Source organism: Pongo pygmaeus, chromosome 1 (assembly GCF_028885625.2).
Source record: "Pongo pygmaeus isolate AG05252 chromosome 1, NHGRI_mPonPyg2-v2.0_pri, whole genome shotgun sequence".
In the NCBI taxonomy this organism is placed as follows: domain Eukaryota; kingdom Metazoa; phylum Chordata; class Mammalia; order Primates; family Hominidae; genus Pongo; species Pongo pygmaeus.
In genome coordinates this window covers 133348451-133371996 of record NC_072373.2, presented here as the reverse complement: position 1 = coordinate 133371996, position 23546 = coordinate 133348451, and the positions used below count along the sequence as shown (strand labels likewise).

At 38.9% G+C, this 23546-nt stretch overlaps 1 protein-coding gene across 5 annotated transcripts in view; it reads left to right on the top strand.

Moving 5' to 3' along the window:
* Positions 1 to 11935: 11935 nt before the first annotated feature.
* The window catches only part of PTBP2 (polypyrimidine tract binding protein 2), a 92353-nt gene continuing 80742 nt past the window's right edge, over positions 11936 to 23546 (top strand). For 2 of the 5 annotated variants that reach the window (XM_054478666.2, XM_054478656.2), the window contains exons 1-2: positions 11977 to 12196; positions 13893 to 13923. In XM_054478666.2, coding sequence (XP_054334641.1) covers positions 12189 to 12196; positions 13893 to 13923 — 39 coding nt within the window. In that variant the 5' untranslated portion in view covers positions 11977 to 12188. Of the gene's footprint in view, positions 12197 to 12927; positions 13123 to 13892; positions 13924 to 23546 lie in introns of those variants that run through there. The other 3 variants (XM_054478638.2, XM_054478647.2, XM_063652711.1) reach the window with 3 other exon arrangements.

Genomic DNA, 23546 nt, shown 5'->3' with positions numbered 1-23546 from the left:
GGCTTCATTGTTTTCAATTAATTCACAGTGTATGCAATTACAATTAATGTGTAGAGAGAATCTTATTTTTACTTTTTTATATAAGTGATAGATTTCATTTATTAACTCAGATACTTAAATACAGATAAAAAGAGGTTAAAAGCAAAATAAAAGTTTTATTGGTTATGAATCTGGTTGCAAGTCAGAAATAACTTGACTGGCTTAAAGAAAAGAGAGCGAGACACACAGACAGAGACAGAGACAAAGAGAGACAGAGACTCAAGGGAAAGATTAGCTTTGGATCTTAGGAAATACTGGAACTAGGAACTGGAAAGCCATTGTAGATATACTCTCTGTCACTTCGTTTTGTTCTCTCTACATCAGCTTCATTCTTTTATCCCTTTTTTAGATCAGTTATCTCTCCTCTTAGCCCACATTGTAGAAACTGGCTATCCATTATTTCTGAGTTGACATGTTACCTTTCTAATCACAAAAGAGGGCCAACTGAGTCTTTTCTCCTATTTCTAAACTTCCGTGTGGAAGAATCTGACTGGCACACTTTGATGAGCTGCCCATTCCTGATCTAATCAGCTATGGCCTAGAAGACTGGGCTCACACAGAACAAATATGGCTGCTGAAAACCCATCTGTTTGAAGAGGGTCAAGGAATCAGGAAAGAGATAAGTCATACAGAAAAAGGATTTTTTTATGGTCTAAGCCGATACCTCGTAAATGGCCACATCAAAATCTTTTTTTTTCTTTTTTTTTTTTTTGAGATGGATTCTCACTCCTCTGTCACCCAGGCTGGAGTGCAGTGGCACTATCTTGGCTCACTGTAACCTCTGCCTCCCGGGTTCAAGTGATTCTCCTGCCTCAGCCTCCCGAGTAGCTGACTACAGGCGCCCGCCACCAGGCCCGGCTAATTTTTGTATCTTTAGTAGAGACGAGGTTTTGCCATGTTGGCCAGGCTGGTCTCTAACTCATGAGCTTATGATCCACCCTCCTCGGCCTCCCAAAGTGCTGGGATTACAGGCATGAGCCACCACGCCCAGCCCAAAATCTTTCACAGTAAATTCTAGAGTAGAAAGGGACTTAAAAAAATCACCAAATCCAATCCACTGCCCAGTACAGTGATCTCTCCTGCCATCTCTCTAACAGATGCATTCAGCCTCTGCTTGAACACACATAATAGTAGAGAGCTGACTAAAGCATGAGGCAGCTCATTCCAGTATTAAGCAGTTTTATTGTTAGAAGGTTCATTCTTAAGCTGAGCTGAAATTTGCCTCTCTATAACTTTAATCCATTCTGCTTTGTAGAACAATAAAAAACATGCCTAGTTCCTCTTTTTTGTATGTCAGCCCTTTATTTATTTTATAAGATAACATGTTCTTCACTAGCCTTCCCCATGGTAAACATCTCCAACTCCTTCAAACATTCTTTCTTGGACATGGATCCCCTATCCTTCACTATTTTAGCAGTCAGTTGGCTTTCATTTGTCCAAAAAAAAAAAAATTGTTCTCTAAATGTATAAAGCAGTAAAGGAATACCTTGGCTCATATCAGAGTCAGTCTTCAGAAAGTGGATGATTCAGCAGCTCCATTACTCATTCATCCTTCAACAAATGTTTAGAGAGTGTCTACTATGTGCCAGGCATTTGTACTAGGCACTTGAGAGACATCAGGGACAAAACAAACTGTCGTTCTAGAACTTGTATTCCAGAGGAGGGAGACAGATAGTAAACAATAAATGTAAAACTAAATAAATTATATAGCATATTACCGTATAATATATGCTTTGAAAAAAGAATAGAGCAAGAAAAGGGGGTTTAAGATTGTCAGGGAGGAATAGCAAGTGGCTGTATTAAATAGTGTGACCAGGGTATTTCTCACTGAGAAGGGAGGACTTGAATAAAGACCTATAAATGAGGGAGTTGTCTAGGCGAAGAGGGGAGCAGGGAAGTTTGAGGGAAGAGAAGAGAAAGAGCTTAAACAAAGGCTCTAAGGTAAGACAGTGTCAGGCATGCTTTAGGAATAGCAAAATAGGCCAGTGTATTGGTGAGCAATGAGTGAAGAGATGTTAGAGATGAGGTCAGAGAGATGACGGGGTTTATAAACCTTTGTAAGGACCTTGGCTTTTGCTTAGAATGTAAGCAGTTTCCATATCTAGATTCTGAGCAGAGCAGTAACATGATTTTATAATTTTAAATGAATCTCCCTGGTTTTCTCCTATTAAGAATAGATTGTTGGGGCTGGGCGCGGTGGCTCACACCTGTAATCCCAGCACTTTGGGAGGTCGAGGCGGGCAGATCACCCGAGGTCAGGAGTTCGAGACCAGCCTGACCAGTATGGTGAATCCCCGTCTCTACTAAAAATACAAAAATTAGCTAGGCGTGGTGGTGTGTGCCTGTAGTCCCAGCTACTTGGGAGGCTGAGACAGGAGAATTGCTTGATCCCAGGTAGCGGAGGTTGCAGTGAGCTGAGATGGAGCCATTGTACTCCAGCCTGGGTGACAGAGTAAGACTCCATCTCAGGAAAAAAAAAAAAAAAAAAAAGAGAATAGATCGTTGGGACACAAGAGTTTCTTTCCTCTTTCTATAGGCTTTATGTTTAGGTAAGCACCTTTTGCGTTTTAGTGTGTCTGCCAACATTGATCAAAGCTATATGCTTCCATTGGATACATTTGTGTTTATCATCACACATAAATTTCATGCTTATTGACTCACTCACCTTTGAACTAACTCCTGGATTCAAGAAAATGCTATGCTTTGATTGGTTTTATGTCTGAATTACCTGAAACTATCACCACGAAAGGAGAATGATCACTTTGATTGGTTTACCTCTGGAGCTGGGAAAGAGGGTCAAACCTACCCAACTTGCATGGCTACTCCACAACAAGAGCACAGAATGAACACTAAGCTACTGATCAGAATGCCCTCCCTAATCATCCTAGTATAAGGAGAATTGTTTTCTTCATATTTATTCTTACTCAACATAATTTGTGGGCAAAATTGAGTAGAACATGATGAGACTATGACAACCTTAACTGAATGCTTACTTCATTAACAAAACCTAAGATTATGATTGCTTTGGGTCAATGCCTCATGATTTCTTTACAGGGACTGTTATCAAGCCACACATCTCCTTATATGGAAAGTATTTATGCAGCTTGCTTTTTTTTTTTTTTAAATACTGTAAATACGTACAATTTGTATTGGTCAATTAGAAATAAAAACAAAAGACTAAAGCAATAGGTCCATTGTGTACATCAATGGACTTTCTAGTTGGCAAGTTCCCATTTAGGTTAAGTGAACAGGAGAATTTCTAAAAACCAGAATTAGGAATGGGTGTATATATACACAGTAGTATACTGTCTCTCTCTATAAGTTCATTCAATTTTTTAAAGAAAAATTAATCCTTTTTGTTGTTCAGAGCCGTAACATCCTTCTCTAACCACCTTTATAAAACAGTACCCTCACCCAGCGACTATTTTTTTAACCTGTTATATTTCCTTCAAAATTCTTACCATCCTCAAAACCATTTAATTTGTCTACTTGCTCATAGTTTATCTCTTCCACTACACTGTAAGGTTCATGAGAAAAGGGCTTTTTTACTTCTGGTTTACTGTTGTATCCTTAGTGCCTGGAACAGTATCTGACATACGGTAAGTGCTCAGTAAGTACTGACTGAATTAATGAATTAATTATATAATGGATAAATGAATAGAAATGCTATGGCTAGACCACTACAATCTCAAGAAATAATTCATATACATTATAAAAATGGGAAATAACAAAAGTTGTTTGATGTTACAGAAAATTGAGCATACTTACTAGTTTGCAATTTTGTGTGTGTGTTGTTTTTGTTTTGTTTTTAACTTTTAAGTTCAGGGGTACAAGTGCAGATTTGTTACATAGGTAAACTTGTGTCATGGGGGTTTGTTGTATAGATTATGTCATTACTCAGGTATTAAGGTTGGTACCCATTAGTTATTTCTCCTGACCCTCTCCCTCCTCCCACCCTCCACTCTCCTAAAGGCCCTAGTGTGTGTTGTTCCTCTCTATGTGTTCGTATTTTCATTATTTAGCTCCCACTTGTAAGTGAGAACATGCAGTATTTGGTTTTCTGTTCCTATGTTAGTTTGCTAAGGATAATTTCCTCCAGCTGTCCCTGCAAAGGAGGTGATCTCATTCTTTTTCATGGCTGCATAGTGTTCTACAGTGTATATGTACCACGTCGTCTTTATCCAGTCTACAGTTGATGGGCATTTAGGTTGACTCTATGTCTTTGCTTTTATGAACAGAGTAGCTCAATTTTTTAACCTATGAGAGACTTTCCATTTATATTCATTTTATATTCCTTTCAATATCATTTGGAATGCTGATTCTATCTTCCCAGTATAAGTTATTTGTCATTTGCAAATTTGGTAAACATACTTCACTGTAAATATTAAATAAGAACAAAATCATATCCCCTTCCCCTTCCTTAAAAGGATACTTTATTTCTATAATTGAAAATGGGTACGGGGGTAAGGGGATCATAGTCTGAAGTGACAATCTTTCAACAGAGACATCTATTGCAAAACAATTAAGAGACAACCAAATTGGAACTATTTTCAGCTTCATTTCTTAGTTCTTCATTGCCACTGTAAAGAATTAAAACGACTTTGAAAACTTTAGAAATATTAAAAGATTTTGAAAAGGCTGATGGCTTTCATTTGTTGTAGTTCCTTTCTTTGTGACGTTTTCAAAGAATTTAGTTTTGAAGTGTTATTCATTCCAGGTATGAGCTTAAAACCTGCATGTTGACTTAAACTACAGTTTTTTTTGTTTTTTTGTTTTTTTTCACTCTTGTTGCCCGGGCAGCTGGAGTGCAATGGCACAACCTCGGTTCACTGCAACCTTCACCTCCTGGGTTCAAGTGATTCTCCTGCCTCAGCCTGCCTAGTAGCTGGGATTACAGGTGCCCACCACCACACCCAGTTAATCTTTTGTATTTTTAGTAGAGACAGGGTTTCACTATGTTGCTCAGGCTGGTCTAGAACTCCTGACCTCAGGTGATCCACCTGCCTCAGCCGTCCAAAGTGCTGGGATTACAGGCGTGAGCCAGCGTGCCTGGCTCAACTACAGTATTTTTATTTGCAAATCACTTTATTTGTTTTCATCTATGTGGCTGTTTGCATAAGGCCACATACATTATGATGTGGATTGTGTAAGATTTTTGTATTTCATAGTTGATAATATTACAAAGCAAAATGATGTCATTTCCTTGGTATTTAGCATTTTTTCCCATCTTTTACTTTTCTGTGTATTTTTCTTTACTTTTCTCATCTTCTCCCCTAGTTTAGGTCTTTATGTATGATCATTCTAAAAACTGCTGATCCACTCAAACTATTGTGTTCTCTTCCAAGAATAATCTTTATTATGTGCGCAATATAGGAAGGACAGCCAGCTATGCTGAGCTTTTTTCAGTAAACATGGAGATAAGCAGTCACTATTGCTGAATACAAAAGAGGCAATGTTTGTGCTAAAACGGTCCTTTGCTCACTGCCATCTAATTCCTTCTCTTTTTTAATGTAAAATTTATTTTTATCAAAGTAACACATGCGCATAGCTTAAAAAGTAAATAGTTCTGGAAGATTTACCATGACATTTTTAAACCAAAAGTATCTGAGACAGGTTTCAATCAATTTAGAAGTTTATTTTGCCAAGGATAAGGACATGTCTATGACAGCCTTAGGAGGTTCTGAGAACATGTGCCCAATGTGGTTAGGCTACAGCTTGCTTTTATATGTTTTAGGGAGACGTAAGATATCAATTAATACATGTTCTATCTGAAAAGGCAGGACAACTCAAAGCAGGGGCTTCCAGGTCATGGGTGGATTCAAAGATTTGATGATTGGCAATTAGTTGAAAGAGTTTATCTAAAGACCTGGAATCAATAGAAGGGAGTGTCTGGTTTAAGATAAGGGCTTGTGGAAACCAAAGTTTTTATTATGCAGATGAAGCTTCCAGGTAGCAGGTTTCAGAGAGAATAGATTGTGTTAAGATCTCTGTTTTAATGTTAATGCTGGTCAGTTCCTCGATTTTGAAGACAGGAGGGTATAGTGAGGCCACCTATTCCCATCAGGGCCTGAACACATGTTTTGGGTTAACTTTGGAATGCTATTGGCCAAGAGGAGGAGTCCATTCAGTTGGAGGGGAGGGGCTTCAATTTTATTTCTGGCTTACAACAAAAACAAAACTCAAAAGTACACTCTTCTATCTTTTTATTTGTCATCCTGTGGTGCGATGCCCCAGAAGCATAAGAGATAGAAGAGTATACTTTTCAATTCTCCCTAATCATCCTGATATTTATCTCTATACTTCTGAAAAATATGTTCATGTGCCATTTTCTCACCTATTAATTCTAGACATATTCTATTGACTTCCTACTTTTGAAGATGAGAATTTATAACCCTACCACATACACATATGTGTACATCTATATTTCTCTTCCTTCTCTGACAAAATTGTTTCACGATCTTAATTTTATTAGTATTCAGTGATTATATTATTATGAAGATGTAATTACTTTTACAAACTAAGCCACAGTGTGCTATAATTATATTTCTTTACAACTTTTTCCTTTTTCCTTATCCTGTAGTTAATTTGAAACATATTTCATGTGTTTTTGATTAGTGCTTTCCCTAAGCTTACCAATAGCACCACAAACCTGTGCTAAACATATACAGATGTATTATAATTTATCTATAAAAATTCCATATTTTTCTTAGAGATGTCTTTCCTTGAGCCTTCTGGTCTCATATTCCATTGTAATCATAGGACCGCTGCATAGCTATTGAAGCTTCTTTCACCAACATACAATTTTCTTCTCTTGTATCGTGGATCTCTGGTTTCCTGGGTTCAACATCTTCTTTCCTGGTGTATTAGCCTCATTGGGAAATACATCTTCCAGAAGATTCCAAATAAAAAAATCCATAGAAAACAAATTTTTGACATTTGGTGTATCTAGATTTATGTTTATTCTATTTTTATGTTATTGATAGTTTGGAGAGGAATACTTTTTCTCAGTACTGCACTCACAAGCTTTGTGCTAGTCTGCCTAGAAGGGGTGTTGACAAGTGAAAAAAGTATCTTAGTACAGTTTCACCTTGAATTGCTTTAAAATGAGGCTGAGCATATTTGTTTTTACTTTCCTGTAATATGTCATAATCTATTCATATGCTTTACCTATTTTTCTATTTGATTGTTGGCTTTTGATTTTGTATTTGTAGGAACTCCTTATATATTAAAGCAATCAGTACACTTCCCTTTTTAAATGATAGGAATTGCTAATATTTTACACCAAGGCTCACGCTCATGTAGGCAACTTGACAGCCTCTTTTAAAATAAAAAATATACTGTATCTAGTAATATTTATTTATAGTATTTATCCAGAAGACATATTCACACTTGCGGGGAACATCTCAGAAACAAGGATATTCATTGCAGAATTGTGTGTAAATAGCAAGATTGGAGGCAATCTAAATGTTCTTCAATATGATCTAGATAAATAAATCATGATTTACTTATTCAGTGGAATATTATGCAGGTGTATATAAAGAATGAGGCAGCTCTAAACATACTGATAAGGAAAGATCTCTAAGATGTAAATTTTTAAAGTTTAAAAAATGTTACAGAATAGTGTGCATAATAGTTACCACTTCTGAATGAAAAGAAAAACTATATCTATATATAATCAATATATGTCTTTGAACATCTCTGAAAAAATATGTAATTAACTGGTAAGACGGTTTGCCTCCGGAACATGGAACTCAGTAGCTGGAGAGCAGGAGTAAAAAGTATATGCTTTTTATCTTTTTGACACCCCCTCCAAGTAGACATAGTACAAAGTTTACAAGTACAGTACTGAGAAAAAGCATTCCTTTCCAAACTATCAATAACATGTGAAAATAGAATAAACATACCTCTCAATACACAATATGTAAAAAATATGTGTTTCCTATGGATTTTTTTCTCTGGAACCTTCTGGAAGGTGGATTTCCCAATGAGGGAATATATCAGGAAAGAAGATATGGGATCTAGGAAACCAGAGATCCAATATAGGAGAGAATTATATATTGGTGAAAGAAGCCCCAAGCCAACAGCTATACAGCAGCTTTATTGATATATAATTTACATCCTCTGAAATTTATCAGTATTAAGTGTTCAATGAATTTTAATATATTTACAGAGTTGTACCATCATCACCACAATCTGGTTTTAAAACATTTCCATCATCCTGAAGCAAAATTTGTGCCCATTTACAGGTATTCCCCATTCCCACTCCCAGCTCTAGGCGACCACTTCACTTTCTATCTCTACATATTTGTCTTTCCTGGAAATGTTGTATGTAATTTCAGGTCTTTTGAATTTGTTCTCCTCTATTTTGTATTTTGATCACCTATTCAAAAGTAAAATACTATCTAATTGATATTATTATTATTCCTTCTCAAATGAAGAAACTACAGGATGAAAAATGTGAATGATGTCTTTGGTAGTATAAGCAGTCAAGAGGTGGGGCTAAGAATAAAATCAGAACATTATGAACAAAATCCTACTTCCTATTTTTATTGCATAAATATTAGGCCTCATTTTGGCTTAGCATACACTGAAATTTAATCATTATTCACATAAGTGTAAATCTCTGTAAAAGGTCAAAACATTTACCATTCAGATGGGAAAGAACAAATCATTATACTGCAAAAAGATATGGGTATGAAAATAATACTGTACAGGCACTTCACTTTTTATTGCCTTATTTTGTTAGGAATCCATAAACACTAATAGAATCTTGTCATATATTACAAAGGTTGGCCATCTGCTAATGTTGAGATTAATAATCTACCCCATGGTTAACTCATAAAATCATACAAATTTAGATTTGGATAGAGGTTTAGAAATTTATCTATTGACATTTTCCCAGATTTTTTCCTATAGATACCAGCCAATCTAATTACTTTAGTGACATGTTTAACCTTTGTGAAAATCTCTATATAGATTTATTTTTATGAATATTGTTGGCTGTTAAAATCTAAGCTACAAATTTGTGGCCTGTTCCTTCTCAAACAAATAATAGTAATAACAAAAATAATAAGCATGATGATAACACTCTTTGCTAAGTATTTACTGTAAGTAAGTAGTTACTGAGCTAGGGAGGTGCCTTACATACATTAAGGTATTAACTTCACAGTTCTCTAGGATGAAGGCCCTATGTTTTTCTTTTTTTTTTCTTTTGAGATGGAGCCTCGCTCTGTTGCCAGGCTGGAGTGCAGTGGCGCGATCCGCAACCTCCGACTCCCTGGTTCAAGCGATTCTCCTGCCTCAGCATCCTGAGTAGCTGGGACTATAGGCACGTTTCCCCACGCCCGGCTAATTTTTGTACATTCAGTAGAGACGGGGTTTCAACATGTTGGCCAGGATGGTCTCAATCTCCTGACCTCGTTGATCTGCCCGCCTCGGTCTCCCAAAGCGCTGTGATTACAGACCTAAGTACCGCGCCAGGCCCAAAGGCCCTATTTTTAATCCTATATTCAGCAAAGGAAAGTTTCCTGGAGAGGTTAATGAACATGCCTAATGTCACACAGGTATTAAACGAAAGAGCTCAAATCTGAATCCAGGCTTTAATCAGTATGCTTTTGTGTACACTGTTGCATTAGCCTCATTCCTGACTCATGCTATGCTTTGTCCTCTTGTTTTATTCTTATTTCACTTCATGTCTTAATCCAGTACTTTATGTGCCTTGACTTGTAAATTACCTTGCATTTTTCCAAGAAACTGTTAGCTTAAATAAGCAAGCAGATTAACTATTGTATGTTTGTGGTCTTGTACCGTATTAGGAAAAAAAAATAAAGAAAAATGTGTTTTTGTGAACACTGTAATTTCTTCTGCTGCCTAAGGACAAGCTTCCCTCCTCATAGAATGGTTTGTCTTTGCCAAGATACAGTGAGAATCAATCAATCAATATCGATCGAGCGAATGTGGGGAATACCGAGAATTAATACCATAGTTCCCGCCCTTTGGTAGCTTGCATATTTAATTGTTGAGTGAAAACACATGTACGAAACCACAAATATGTGAAAAGTGATTATTAGTGGCACTAATAACAGAGCCTTTATTTTAAGGTTTAAGGTGAAGGGGGTTATTGTAGGCAATTTGATATGTGTTTTTTTTTTTTTTTTTTTTTTGAGACAGAGTTTCGCTCTTGTTGCCCAGGCTGGAGTGCAATGGCGCGATCTTGGCTCACCGCAACCTCGGCCTCCTGGGTTCAAGCGATTCTCCTGGCTCAGCCTCCCGAGTAGCAGGGATTACAGACATGCACCACCACCCCAGCTAATTTTGTATGTTTAGTAGAGACGGGGTTTCCCCATGTTGGTCAGGCTGGTCTTGAACTCCCGACCTCAGGTGATCTGCTTGCCTCGGCCTCCCAAAGTGCTGGGATTACAGGCGTGAGCCACTGTGCCCGGCATTTTTTTGTTTGTTTGTTTGTTTGTTTGAAGGATTGACAATCCCATAGGCAAATCAAGAATTTGTAAAAATTTGGGTGCTTTGAAGAGTTCTATAGCAAAGTGTTTGGACAAGATGCTCTTTAAGGGTCTATCCAATTTAAAAATAATATTATTTATGGCCGGGCGCGGTGGCTCACGCCTGTAATCCCAGCACTTGGGAGGCCGAGGAGGGCGGATCACCTGAGGTCAGGAGTTCGAGACCAACCTGACCAACATGGAGAAACCCTGTCTCTACTAAAAATACAAAATTAGCCGGGCGTGGTGGCGCGTGCCTGTAATCCCAGCTACTCGGGAGGCTGAGGCAGGAGAATCGCTTGAACCCGGGATGCCGAGGTTGCAGTGAGCCGAGATTGCGCCATTGCACTTCAGCCTGGGCAACAAGAGAGAGACTACGTCTCAAAAAAAAAAAAAAAAAAATCTAAGAATTATACAGAATATCATTTAGTATAGTGAAATTCCAATTAGCAAAGGATAAGAGCTTTGCCTGAAGGAGACACGGAAAAACCCAGAGTGAGTATTGAGAGTAACTGGAGGGACACAGGGAGTATTTGTCATTTTTCAGAATTAGAAGTGCATTTGTGCTTGTGTATGTTGGGGGTGGAGGTGAAGGGTGCAGGAGAAGGATGGGTACTGGCAAAGTCGTTACTCACTGAACAAATTTTCAAGCGGGTGCCTCTCCCAATTTTGTTGAGCCTCTGATAAAAACACGTTAAAGTAAAATGTCCACTATAGTATCAAGTAAAAATTGAGACCGTAAGATATAGCAAAGGGAGTCAATTCGCATAGCCCATTTTAATGCTTCTACTTTCTCTAACCAATCTGAAGACTCAGTTGTTCCCACTCCCATCTCCACTTTCCCTTTCATGCCTCCAAATGTTAAACTCCAACTATTGTAGCATTTTAACACATGGCTCCATTTGTGTCTATTTCCACCTAGCGTATTGTGAATATTTTCTACAGGCGCACACTAATCACCAACTGAAGTGAGAATCACATTTTCCTCCACTTGGCTTGGTACTACAGGTCTTGAAGCAAAAGCCTATATTTCAGTCTGAGGAGTTCTACTTGCTTGAGAAAGTACTGTTGTTACCAAGTGGTCTTGTTCAGTGGGGTAAAGATTTTTGTTTTAGAGGCTGGAGCCGGTCTGCAAATAAAAGATGGCTTAGGAGAAAAGCTATCCAGTGTTTTTTCCTTGGCCCGCATAGGTTGACGGTAGTCAAGCTGGTACTTGGCTTGGAGTGAAAAGTGGAGGCTGCTTGGGGGCGTCCTGCAGTCAGGGCACAGAGAGTGTGGAGAGCTGTTGGGAGGTGTCCCACCCACGCTCCCCCCAAGGAGGGGAAACCGGGACGCCGCGGTCTGCAGCAGCAGGCCAGGTTCCAGAGGGCGGCAGGCGGAGGGCGGAGAGAGGAAGGCGCGCGGAGGCGCGGAGGAGGCGTCGGCGGCGGCGCCCACTCCCCCTCGTCCCAGCGCCCCGCCGCTCGCCTCCCGCTGCCGGGCGCCGGCGCGCTCGGCTCTTTCCGCCGCCGCCGCTGCCGCGCGCTGGCCCGTGCGCCTCGGCACCTTCGGCAATTTCCGTCGGGCCCCAGCCGCCATTTTCTCGCCGCTTGTGTGGCTCGCTGGCTGCGTGGCTCGGTTCTTGTGAGCGAAGCTTTGTCCGGTTCGGCAATGGACGGGTATGTAATCGGGCCGGCGAGAAGGTGTGTGTGAGAGAGGAGTTGGACTGTCCTTCGGCCCGGTCCCGGGCCGGGGAGAAACCCTCCCGCGGCCCCTCCCAGGGCTGGGCTGCCGTTACCCAACCCCCGCCCCATCGCACACACCCCTCCCTTTGCTTCCCCCGGCCGGCTTTGGTCGAGAAAATGAGAAGAAAGCGGGCTTGGAGGCTGGGGAGGCATTGGGGCGATGGCGGGGGTGAGGATCCCGGAGTGGGAGCGGGCACCGGCTTGGCGGCGGGGGATGGGGTGGGAACCCCATAACGTCTCGCTGGTCTGTCCCTGCCCCCTCTAGGAGCCATTTCGATCCGTACCCTGGGACCCGACCCTTGGGTTAGCGGTGCCTGTGAGAGCGAGTGGGATGGGCAGAGACAGGCCTTTGGAGTGGGGGGAGCGTCTAGGGGAAGAGGAGAGAGGCACCCCTTGTGGACCCCAGCCATGCGCAACCTCTCTGGCCTCGCCCGGCCCGCCGTGGTCGGGAGAGATGCCGGTGGCGGGAGCTCCGGGGAAAGCCTAGTGGGAGCCGCTGGGGAAGGGGGGAGGGCGTGCGGCGGCGAGAGGAAGGGGGAGGGCAGATGTCATACTCCTTTGTTTTCATTTGAGTCTGGTAGTGGGGGTGGGAGGGAGGAAAAAATGCCTTTTTGTGGGGACTGAAAACATTCAAGGCTTGGCAAAAGGGCCCAGAAATTAAATCATCTAAAAAACGAAGTGTTTGAAGCCGACATCAGTCACATGGGCAAAGGCCAACAGCAATGGCAGAAACAAGAGCAGATAGTCAACAAAGGGCTATCTCTTTAGCTACTTTGGTCAGTTTCTGGAAAAACGACTACAAAAACCCAGAACCATGCTGCATCTTTGCGAACCTGAGTGAAGACAGGATGCTGAGTGAGGTGAGAGGCAAGACTGTGAAATGGTAGGGACCGATGTCTCTCTGATAGGCTTCACACCTGAAAAGACTCAGTAATTTAACTCATTGTTAGAAACCGGGGGCACGCTTAAGGTCAAAAATAACAGCAGTATGCAGCTCTTTTGGGAGTGTAAACACAGTATCATTTAACAAGCACATTTATTAAAATCAGTGAGTATTTGAAGAATCAAAAATTTGGTTAAGCGCCTAGAGTCTGGTGTGTTTTAAAAGGTACTAAAAACAAGATTTTATAAAAGTTAACACAGTCTTACAGAATTCACATCATCCTAGATGTTACCTAAAGATTATTTTCCAGATGAAACAGATCGAGAGAAGTTCAGTATTCCCCCCAGATCAACACGGAAATTGATGTCAAAACTTGCACTAGAATTCATGTTTCCTGATTCCTGGTTCCTATGGAGACTACTAAAGAGTTTAAGTGTTAAATTATTAATCTCAGTATACTGGCATTGTAGAAATGGCATAGTGTTTTGGGTTTTGTTCCTTTTGGCTATTGAATGTGTTGTTAAAAAATACCACAAGTTGTCTCACATTTGAAAGTTAGTTTTAGAAAACCAGGTTGGTAACAGTACAGGTAAGTCACTGATCATCTGTGGTATTTTTTTTTCCCCATCTGTGTGTGAGTGGCTGGAAGATTTATGAATGATGAACTATCCTAAAAAGTTTTAGAGCCAAAGAGTGAGTGATTAGAAGAATAACAGGAAGTTGAAACTATTTATTTTTTCTTTGCAGAATCGTCACTGAGGTTGCAGTTGGCGTGAAGGTAGGAAAATACTATGTTTGAAACTGGGATTGTTGGATCTACTATTATCATAATTACTGGAAAATTTTAGCTTTTGCTTTTGAAAACTATAATGTAGTTAACAAAACCCAAGTGTAAAGTATTTCCTTTCATTTGTAAAGTTGGACCATATACAGTTTGTAATCACCATAAGTTTTTCTAGAACTGGCAGTCTGTAAGAATAACCTTTTAAAGTAAGTATGAATGATCAAGAAATTGAAAATGCTTTCACACATGGCTTCTTGTAATATAAAACGATACCCCAATTTTCTGAGGGGAAATAATGATTTAAAGGGACGGTAAGGGGTTTGACCTATATCTTATAATTTTGTTAATCTAAGTTGTTTGTTTTTTGTTTTTTTTTTTACTTTTTGTCATATGAAAATGAATATATTTTGGTCAATAATAAGGCACATTAGAAATGAATTATCCTGATCCTTAAAAAGAAAGTTGTTGAGGCAGTTAGCTTCAAATTTGAATTAGAAGTTAAGAGCTGGTTTGTCTATTAAAGAAAGTCTTTATGGTAGAGATCCTTTGGAATCCTTCCTTTTTGGCTAAGAAAACTACTCATCATTTAAACTTTAGTTCTAATGCTTAACATTTTCTTGAGTACTTGCAACTTTTAATGTCATGATGTATTGTAATTTTTTTTAGTTTTTTTTTTTGAGACGGAGCCTCGCTCGGTCACCCAGGCTGGATGCAGTGGCGCGATCTTGGCCCACTGCAACCTCTGCATCCTGGGTTCAAGCAGTTCTTCTGCCTCAGCCTCCTGAGTAGCTGGGATTACAGGTGCGCACCACCACGCCCAGCTAATTTGTATTTTTAGTAGAGACGGCGTTTCACCCTGTTGGTCAGGCTGGTCTCAAACTCCTGACCTCATGATCTGCCTGCCTCTCATGATCTGCCTGTCTCGACCTCCCAAAGTGCTGGGATTACAGATGTGAGCCACCGTGCCCGGCCTGTATTGTCATTTTTCATTTGCAAGCCTCTGTGTCCGGAGAGGCTATCTGCTTAGTCCAGTGATGCTGACTGTTCAAACATTTTTTGGAATTCTTAAAATTGTATCCATAATGGGGGGGGGGGGGAGGGATAGCATTAGGAGATACGGGGGGAGAGGGGAGGGATAGCTTTAGGAGATACACCTAATGCTAAATGACGAGTTAATGGGTGCAGCACACCAACATGGCACATGTATACATATGTAGCAAACCTGCACATTGTGCACATGTACCCTAAAACTTAAAGTATAATAATAATAATAATAAACTTGTATCCATAATGATGTGATGTTCTTTAGAATACTTTTAGGAATGGTACTGTGTTTTCTTGCTTATTTTCTGTCCTCTTACCTATAGTGAACTACATATTTGTCCATTCTTTAGGCTTGTTTCTTGAGTTCATTTTGTACAGACTGAAGGAGAAATAATATGCTCTTTTTGGTGATAATATTTTCCAAGTTGAGTTAGTCATGGGATTTAAAATCAGGAATAGCTAAAGAGTGCAAAATGGTAGATGTTGTAGGTTCCATCCAAACAGATTTCTGTAAATTTTGTAAAAGAATAAATGATACAAGTGTGAGTTGTCGACTATTAGTGGAAAAGGAGAAGAGTTTGTAGACAAGACTCAGAATGAGTAGACAGAAAAAAACTGAGGAGACTCGGAATAGTATGTCCAGATGTTATGTATTGGTTACGCCAGTTGTTTTTTTTTTTTTTTTTGTCGCCCAGGCTGGAGTGCAGTGGCACGATCCCAGCTCACTACAAGCTCCGCCTTCTGGGTTCACTCCATTCTCCTGCCTCAGCCTCCCGAGTTGCTGGGACTACAAGCGCCCGTCACCACGCCTGGCTAATTTTTTGTATTTTTAGTAGAGACGGGGGTTTCACCGTGTTAGCCAGGATGGTCTCGATCTCCTGACCTTGTGGTTACACCAGTTTTTTGTTAGTTGCTTGAGAACACTTTAGAAGATGATAAAAAAAAAATTGCAAACCATTTTAAAAAATCCATTGTTTAATATAAAAGTCTGAATAATTGAAGTTAATTTAATTTTCTGGAATAATGGTTAAGAATTTTTGCTTTGGTGTCAGGCCTGTGTACAAGTAATGAAGTGTTCTTTAAAACTTAAAACATTTGTGAATTTGCTTTAAAGACACTGATGCATGTGCATATTTAAAAAAATTCAGGCTGGGCGCAGTGGGTTACGCCTGTAATCCCAGCACTCTGGGAGGCTGAGGCGGGCGGATCACGAGTTCAGGAGATCGAGACCATCCTGGCTAACACAGTGAAACCCCGTCTCTACTAAAAATACAAAAAATTAGCCAGGCATGGTGGCGGGCGCCTGTAGTCCCAGCTACTCGGGAGGCTGAGGCGGGAGAATGGCGTGAACCCGGGAGGCGGAGGTTGCAGTAAGCCGAGATTGTGCCACTGCACTCCAGCCTGGGCAACAGAGCGAGACTCCATCTCAAAAAAAAGAAAAAAAATTTCAAACTGATTCACAGTTTTTTTAAATTTATTTGTTAGGTGTAGGTAATTGTGTTAAAATTTTGTGCCTTTTTTCTTGAAATCATTAATTTATATATTAGCACACATATAAACATCTTTATTTACGTGATTGAATTCAAACTATAGTTTTGGCCCACATCTTGCCTTTTTTTTTTTTTTTGAGTCGGAGTCTCCTTCTGTCATCAGGCTGGAGTGCAGTGGCACGATCTTGGCTCACTGCAACCTCTGCCTCCTGGGTTCAGGCGATTCTCCTGCCTCAGCCTCCCTAGTAGCTGGGACTACAGGCGCACGCCACCATGCCAGACTAATTTTTTTTTTTTTTTTTTGAGATGGAGTCTCGCCCTGTCTCCCAGGCTGGAGTGCAGTGGTGCGATCTGCTCACTGCAACCTCCACCTCCTGGGTTCATGCCATTCTCCTCTCAGCCTCCCGAGTAGCTGGGACTACAGGCACCTGCCACCATGCCCAGCTAAGTTTTTGTATTTTCAGTAAAGACAGAGTTTCACCATGTTAGCCAGGATAGTTTCGATCTGACCTCATGATCCGTCTGCCTCAGCCTCCCAAAGTGCTGGGATTACAAGCGTGAGCCACCACGCCTGGCCAAAACGCCAGACTAATTTTTGTATTTTTAGTAGAGACGGGGTTTCACCATTTTGGCCAGGGTAGTCTTGATCTCTTGACCCCATGATCCACCCGCCTTGATCTCCCAAAGTGTTGGGATTACAGGCTTGAGCCACCGCGCCTGGCCCACATCTTGCCTTTAAAAAAATAGGTTTATTGAGATACAATGTGACATAAAATAAACTACCCATATTAAATATACAGTGTTTTGTCTCATATATACCCTTGTGAAACCATCACCACAATCAAGATAATGAACATCTATCACTCCCCGCAGTATCGTCTTGCGCCTTTATAGTCCCTCCTTTCTGCTTTTCTTTCCCCAAGGAACCACTGATCTGCTTTCTGTCACTGTAGATTAGTTCACACTTTTTAGAATTTCAGGTAAATGTAATCATATGGTATGTACATTTTTGGTTTGGGTTAGTCCACTCAGAATAATTATTTTGAGATTCACCCATGTTGTGTTTCAATAGTCCATTCTCTTTTATTGCTTAGTAATATTACACTTTATGGCTATACAGCAATTTGTTAATCATTCAAGTCTTGAGGGACATTTGTATTGTTTTCTGTTTTGAGCTAATAAAAATATAGTTGTGAACATTCCTGTACAAGTCTTTGTATGGACATATGCTTTCATTTCTCTTGGTGGGGGGGGGGCTATGATTGGAAAGTCTGGATCATGTGGTAGGCATATGTTTAACTTTTTAAGGAACTGCAAACTTTTTAAAAATAGTTGTACTATCTTGCACTGCCATCAGCACGGTATGAAATTTCCAGTCCTTCCACATCCTCTCTAATGCCTGTTATCTTGTCTTTTTGATTATAGACATTGTAGTGTATATGAAGTGATATTTCATTGTGGATTTAATTTGCATTCCTCTAATATCTATGATGTTGAACATCTTTTCGGGTGCTTTTTGTCAACTGTTATCTTTGGTGAAGTGTCTGTTTATATCTTTTGCCCAATTTATTATTTGGTTATTTATTTTAAATTGAGTTTTGAGAGGTCTTCATTGTGGTTATAAGTCCTTTATCAGATATATGGCCTGGAAATATTTTCTGCCACTCATCTTCTCATTCTCAGCATTGTCTTTTGAAGAGCAACAGTTATTAATTCTGATGGACTCCAGTTTACCAATTTTTTCTTTTATGGATTGTAGTTTTGGGGTCTTGTCTGAGCCATTTTTGCCTGACTGTAAGCCATGAAGATTTTTTTCCTTTTGTTTGTTAATAATAATTTTTTTTTTAGAGACAGGGCCTGACTCTGTCACCCAGGCTGGAGTGCAGTGGTGCAGCTGTAGCTCACGATAACCTTGAACTCCTGGACACAAGGGCTCCTACTTCAGCCTCCCAAGTAGGTAGGACTACAGGCACACACCACCATGCCCAGCTAATTTTTAAATTTTTTATAGACCCGGGGTCTCTGTTTTGCCCAGGCTGGTGTTGAACTCCTGGCCTCAAGCGATCTTTCTGCCTCAGCCTTCCAAAGTGTTGGGATTAAAGGCATGAGCCACTATACTTGGCCACCTTTGTTTTCTAATAGAAGTTTTATACTTTGGTTTAACATTTAGGTCTCTTTCATTTTGACTTAATATTTTGAATATGGTACAAAGTGTGGGTCAGAAGTATTTGGTTTTGCATGGGGACATCCAGTATTTGCAGCATCATTTGTTGAAAAGACTATCCTTTCTCCATTCACTTAGCTTTGCAGCTTCATGAAAAATCAGTTATCTGTGTGTGTATGATTTTATGTCTGTACTCTACTTTTTTGTATTGACCCATTTTCCTTTATCTAGATGCTGGAAACATACTGTCTTAATCATTGTAGCTTTATATTGAGTCTTGAAACCACTTACTTAGTCTTGGCCCTCCAACTCTGTTCTTTTTCAAAGTTGTTTTTAACTCTTCTGAATCCTTTATATTTTCATATGAGTCAGTTTTTACAAAAACTGCTTGGATTTTACTGGATTTGACTTGAATCTGTAGAGCAATTGGGAAAATTGGCATCATGACTAAAATTGATGTCTCTGTTAGGTCTTTAATTTCTTTAAGCATTGTTTTTTTTTTCATTGCACACGTTTTGTGCATTGTTTGATTAGATTTATCCATAAGTATTTTATGTATTTTGAAGTATTGTAAATGATATTTAAAAAACTTAATTTCCAATTGTTTGCTAGTGTATAGAAATGATTATGGCATATTGCTCTTATGTTCTGAACCTTTGCTAAACTCATTTAGTAGATCTAATAGTTTTTTTTATATATTCCATCAGATTTTCTTGAGAGGGAGTCTCAGTCACCCAGGCTGCAGTGCAGTGACGTGATCTTGGCTCACTGCAACCTCCGCCTCGTGGGTCAAGCAGTTCTCCTGCCTCAGCCTCCTAAGTAGCTGGGACTACAGGTTCACACCACCACAGCCAGCTAATTTTTCTATTTTCAGTTGAGGCAGGGTTTCACCATGTTGGCTAGGCTGGTCTCGAACTCCTGACCTCAAGTGATCCACTTGCCTAGGCCTCCCAAAGTGCTAAGATTACAGGCGTGAGCCACCACCCCCAGCCTATGCCATTAAATTTTCTACATAGACAATTTATACCCAATTGTTTTTAAATAGTTTTCTTCCTTTTCTATCTGGATACCATTTTTTGTCTCCTTTTTCTTGTCTGTGGTATCCAGTACAATGTTTAATAGAAGTGCTAAGAGAATATCTTTAACTTGCTCCTGATATTAGGGTGAGAACTCTAAAATTTCTTCCTTAACTGATACAGTTCACTAATGAAGCCATGTGGGGCCAGATGTTTGTTTTCTTTGTCGGGAGGTTTTAAACTACATATTCAATTTATTTAATAGATATAGGGCTATTCAGTTTGTTTAGTTCTTCTTGAGTGAACTTCGGTAATTTGTATCTTCTGTAGAACTAGTCCATTTCCTTTAAGTTGCTGAATGTATTTGCGTAGAGTTGTTGATGATACTACTATTTTTTTTTTTTTTTGAGACGGAGCCTCGCTCTGTCGCCCGGGCTGGAGTACAGTGGCACCATCTCGGCTCAGTGCAACCTCCACGTCCCGGGTTCACGTGATTCTCCTGCCTCAGCATCCCAAGTAGCTGGGATCACAGGCACATACCACCACACCTGGCTAATTTTTTGTATTTTTACTAGAGACGGGGTTTCACTATATTGGCCAGGTTGGTCTCGAACTCCTGACTTGTGATCCGCCCACCTTGGCCTCACAAAGTGCTGGGATTACAGGCGTGAGCCACTGTGCCCAGCCATGATACTGCATTTTTACACTTTTGATATCTGTTGAATCCTTAGTGATGTCAGCTCTCTCATTCCCAATAGGGAGAATTTGTGTCATCTTTTTTCCTTGTCTGTCTGGATTGAAGTTTATTGATTTTATTAATCTCCAAAATACCAGCTTTTGATTTCATTGAGTTTTCTCTGTTGTTTTTTTGTTTTCTATTTAATTGATTTCTGCTGTTTTTATTTTGTTTTGCTTTGTGTTTAGCTTGATCTTCATTTTCTACTTAGTTAACGTTGAAGTTGATGTCATTAACTTGGTACTTTTACTTATATAGGAGTTTAGTGCTGTATGTTTCCCTTTTAAGTACCGCTTTCATGGCATTCCTCAAATTTTGACACATACATTTTTATTCACTTCAAAATACTTTTTAAAAAAATTTCTTTGACCCATGGGTTATTGGGAAGTATGTTATTTATGTTATTTAATTTCCAAATATTTGGAGTTTTCTGTATATCTTTTCTTTATGTATTCGTAATTTTAGTTTTATTCTGGCCAGAGAACGTATTTTCTAAGACTTGGATCTTTGTAAACATGGAGACTTGTTTTATGGTCCAAATATATATGTTGTTAAGTATTCACTGAATACTCTGATGATTCTCTGCAGATTTGGAGAAATCTCTGTGCAGCTCTTTTCTTTGGTATTTTGACCTGTAAACTCTAGTTACTTTGGTCTTCTCAGGCTCTTGGCTCTTTCACAATTAAAGTAGTCTTTGAGGCTCAGCCTGCTTTCCTCATAGCTGTGCTATGGCCTGGACACTCAAGGGAGTGAGCTGAGGCAAACATGGACTCATTTGTTTTCTAACCTTAGGGATTATTGTCCATCATTGCCTGATCTCCAGTGTCTTGAAAAGCGATTGTTCTGTATATTTGCTTGATTGTTTGGTGTTGTTTCGGCAAGGCAGATCTGGGTGATGTTATTCTATGTTGACTGGAGGTAGAAGTCAACTGTTTTTTTTAATTACATAATATGGTCTCAGCAGTTGCAGATCTACCTCATCCTTTTTTAATGACAATGGAGGATACTGTTGTGTGGCTGCACCACAGTGCAGTTACTGGACATACCACAATTTAGTTTCCTACATTGCTGGACATTTAGGTTTGATTCCAGTTTGTCATTATAATGTGTGGACATATTTAGAATAGAAGTAAAAATGCTGTGTCAAATGAAATTTATACTTAAAGAGTTACTGAAAACCACAATGCCAGAACACTCATTTGTTTTTCACAAGTGTGTATAGGATTGCCTATTTTTCCATACCCTTGGCAATTCTAGGTTTTATCAAAATTTAGAATACTAGCTTATTTTACACTAAAAATTATTTTGTAATTTATATTTTGAAATGGGTGAGGTTTTTCAAATTTGGCTATTTATATTTCATTTTCTGTGAACTGCCTGTTTGTGTACTGGACCTAGTTTAATGGTCATCTTTATCTTATCACAGTTCTTTGTATAAAAAAATTGATTTCATACGCATTGTAGATATTTTTTATTTGAGTTTTTTTTGCTTTTTTGATATTCTTTGTATAGTTTTAGGCATATATATATATTTGAATTAAGTGATTTCACTTTTTAAAATCCATTTGATGTGTAAACGTTTTTAGCCTCAGCTTCTTCATCTTTAAAATTAGGATTTTAATAGTTCCACAAACTAGGTAGGTTAATGTATTTACATTTAGAATATCCAAGTTTTTGTGGCGTTAGGATACAAATGAAATCTCATTTTCCATTATTTTATAAATTTGCTATATTCAGCTTTTCTTGAGTTTAGACTGGTTTTTGTTAGCTCAGTGAGACTATTAGAATATTTGTGAGTTTGTAATAGGAGATTTGTTGCATTTCTTTAAAATGGCTTTTTATATTCTTCGTAATTTGTAATGTCAGGGGTGTCATTTCTGTACTCTTAACCATTTTGCCAATGTGAAATCCTTGCAAAGTAATGGGGCTACTACTTGGGAAGACAGAATTGTATGAAATGATTGTAGAATAATTCAGGATGGTCCCCAATACGGTAAAATGTTAACTTTTTAGATGTAGAGTTTAAGTATGGTGAAATTTGTAGCAGTGTTCTTTAGTAAGTTAACTGTTAATATATCAAGACCTATAACTGGACAACTAATAAATAACCTATTTCTTAAAATGTTAGCTTTTTCTAAATATTCTGAAAGTACTGGTTGTAAATTGCTGAACTCATGATTTAAATTATAACATGACTATTGAATTCACCATCATTGGCTTGCATAGAAAATTACAATCAAATAATGCTAAATGTAACTTTTTTGGTAATAGTTGAGTGTAACTGGTTGTTCATTATAGATGTGTTATTCAAAACTTTGGGTTTTTAGGTTTTGACTTTTCTTAAAATACTTTTCTTAAATGCTACTTAATGCTTTCACTAGGGTATTTTTATTAGAATTTCAATTAACATATTTTAACGTCTGCGAAATGACAGTACTATGTTAGAAATTGATGTATTGGCTCCTTGAGGGCAGTGACCCTATTTGTTATGTTTTTTCCTCCATCATTAATAGTACACGTATTAAATAGTACATACACACTTTAATAACTCTTAGAAGTGTCATAGGCTTTAATATGCTCATACTCTAATGAGCCATTTATCAATAAAAGATAAATACCAAGACTATGTCTTTTAGGACTTTAGTTAGAGAAATAAGGACTCAGGGTTTTAATTAAGTGGTATATGGCTACAGTAGGAAAGATTGGTTTGGGTTGGTAGGCTCAGAATAGTGGTCTGTGATCTAGCTAGATTGGGAGATAGGAGAAGGAGTGGAGAGCAATAGGCATTGAGAGAATGACATAACCAAAGTTGTGTCTATAGGTTGGCATAAATTTACAGCCATTGATCAGTGAGTTGAATAATTTGGCCTTTATGGCTAACAGCTTGTATATGGATATGAGAGAAAAGATAGAATGGCAGATAGGTTATATAGAAGGCCTCAATTACAGGTTGTGAAATTTGTACTTCATCTAGTAGGCATTATTCTATATATCTGTAATTTTCCATATAAAAGTAGCTCGTTATTCTTTCTTTTTTTTTTTTTTTTGCTATAGCAAATTTATTGTAACAACACAAATTTATTATCTTATAGTTTTGTAGGTGAGAAATCTGACACAGGTGGGCTAAAATCAAGGTGTTAGCAGGGCTGTGTTCCTTTTTGCAGGAT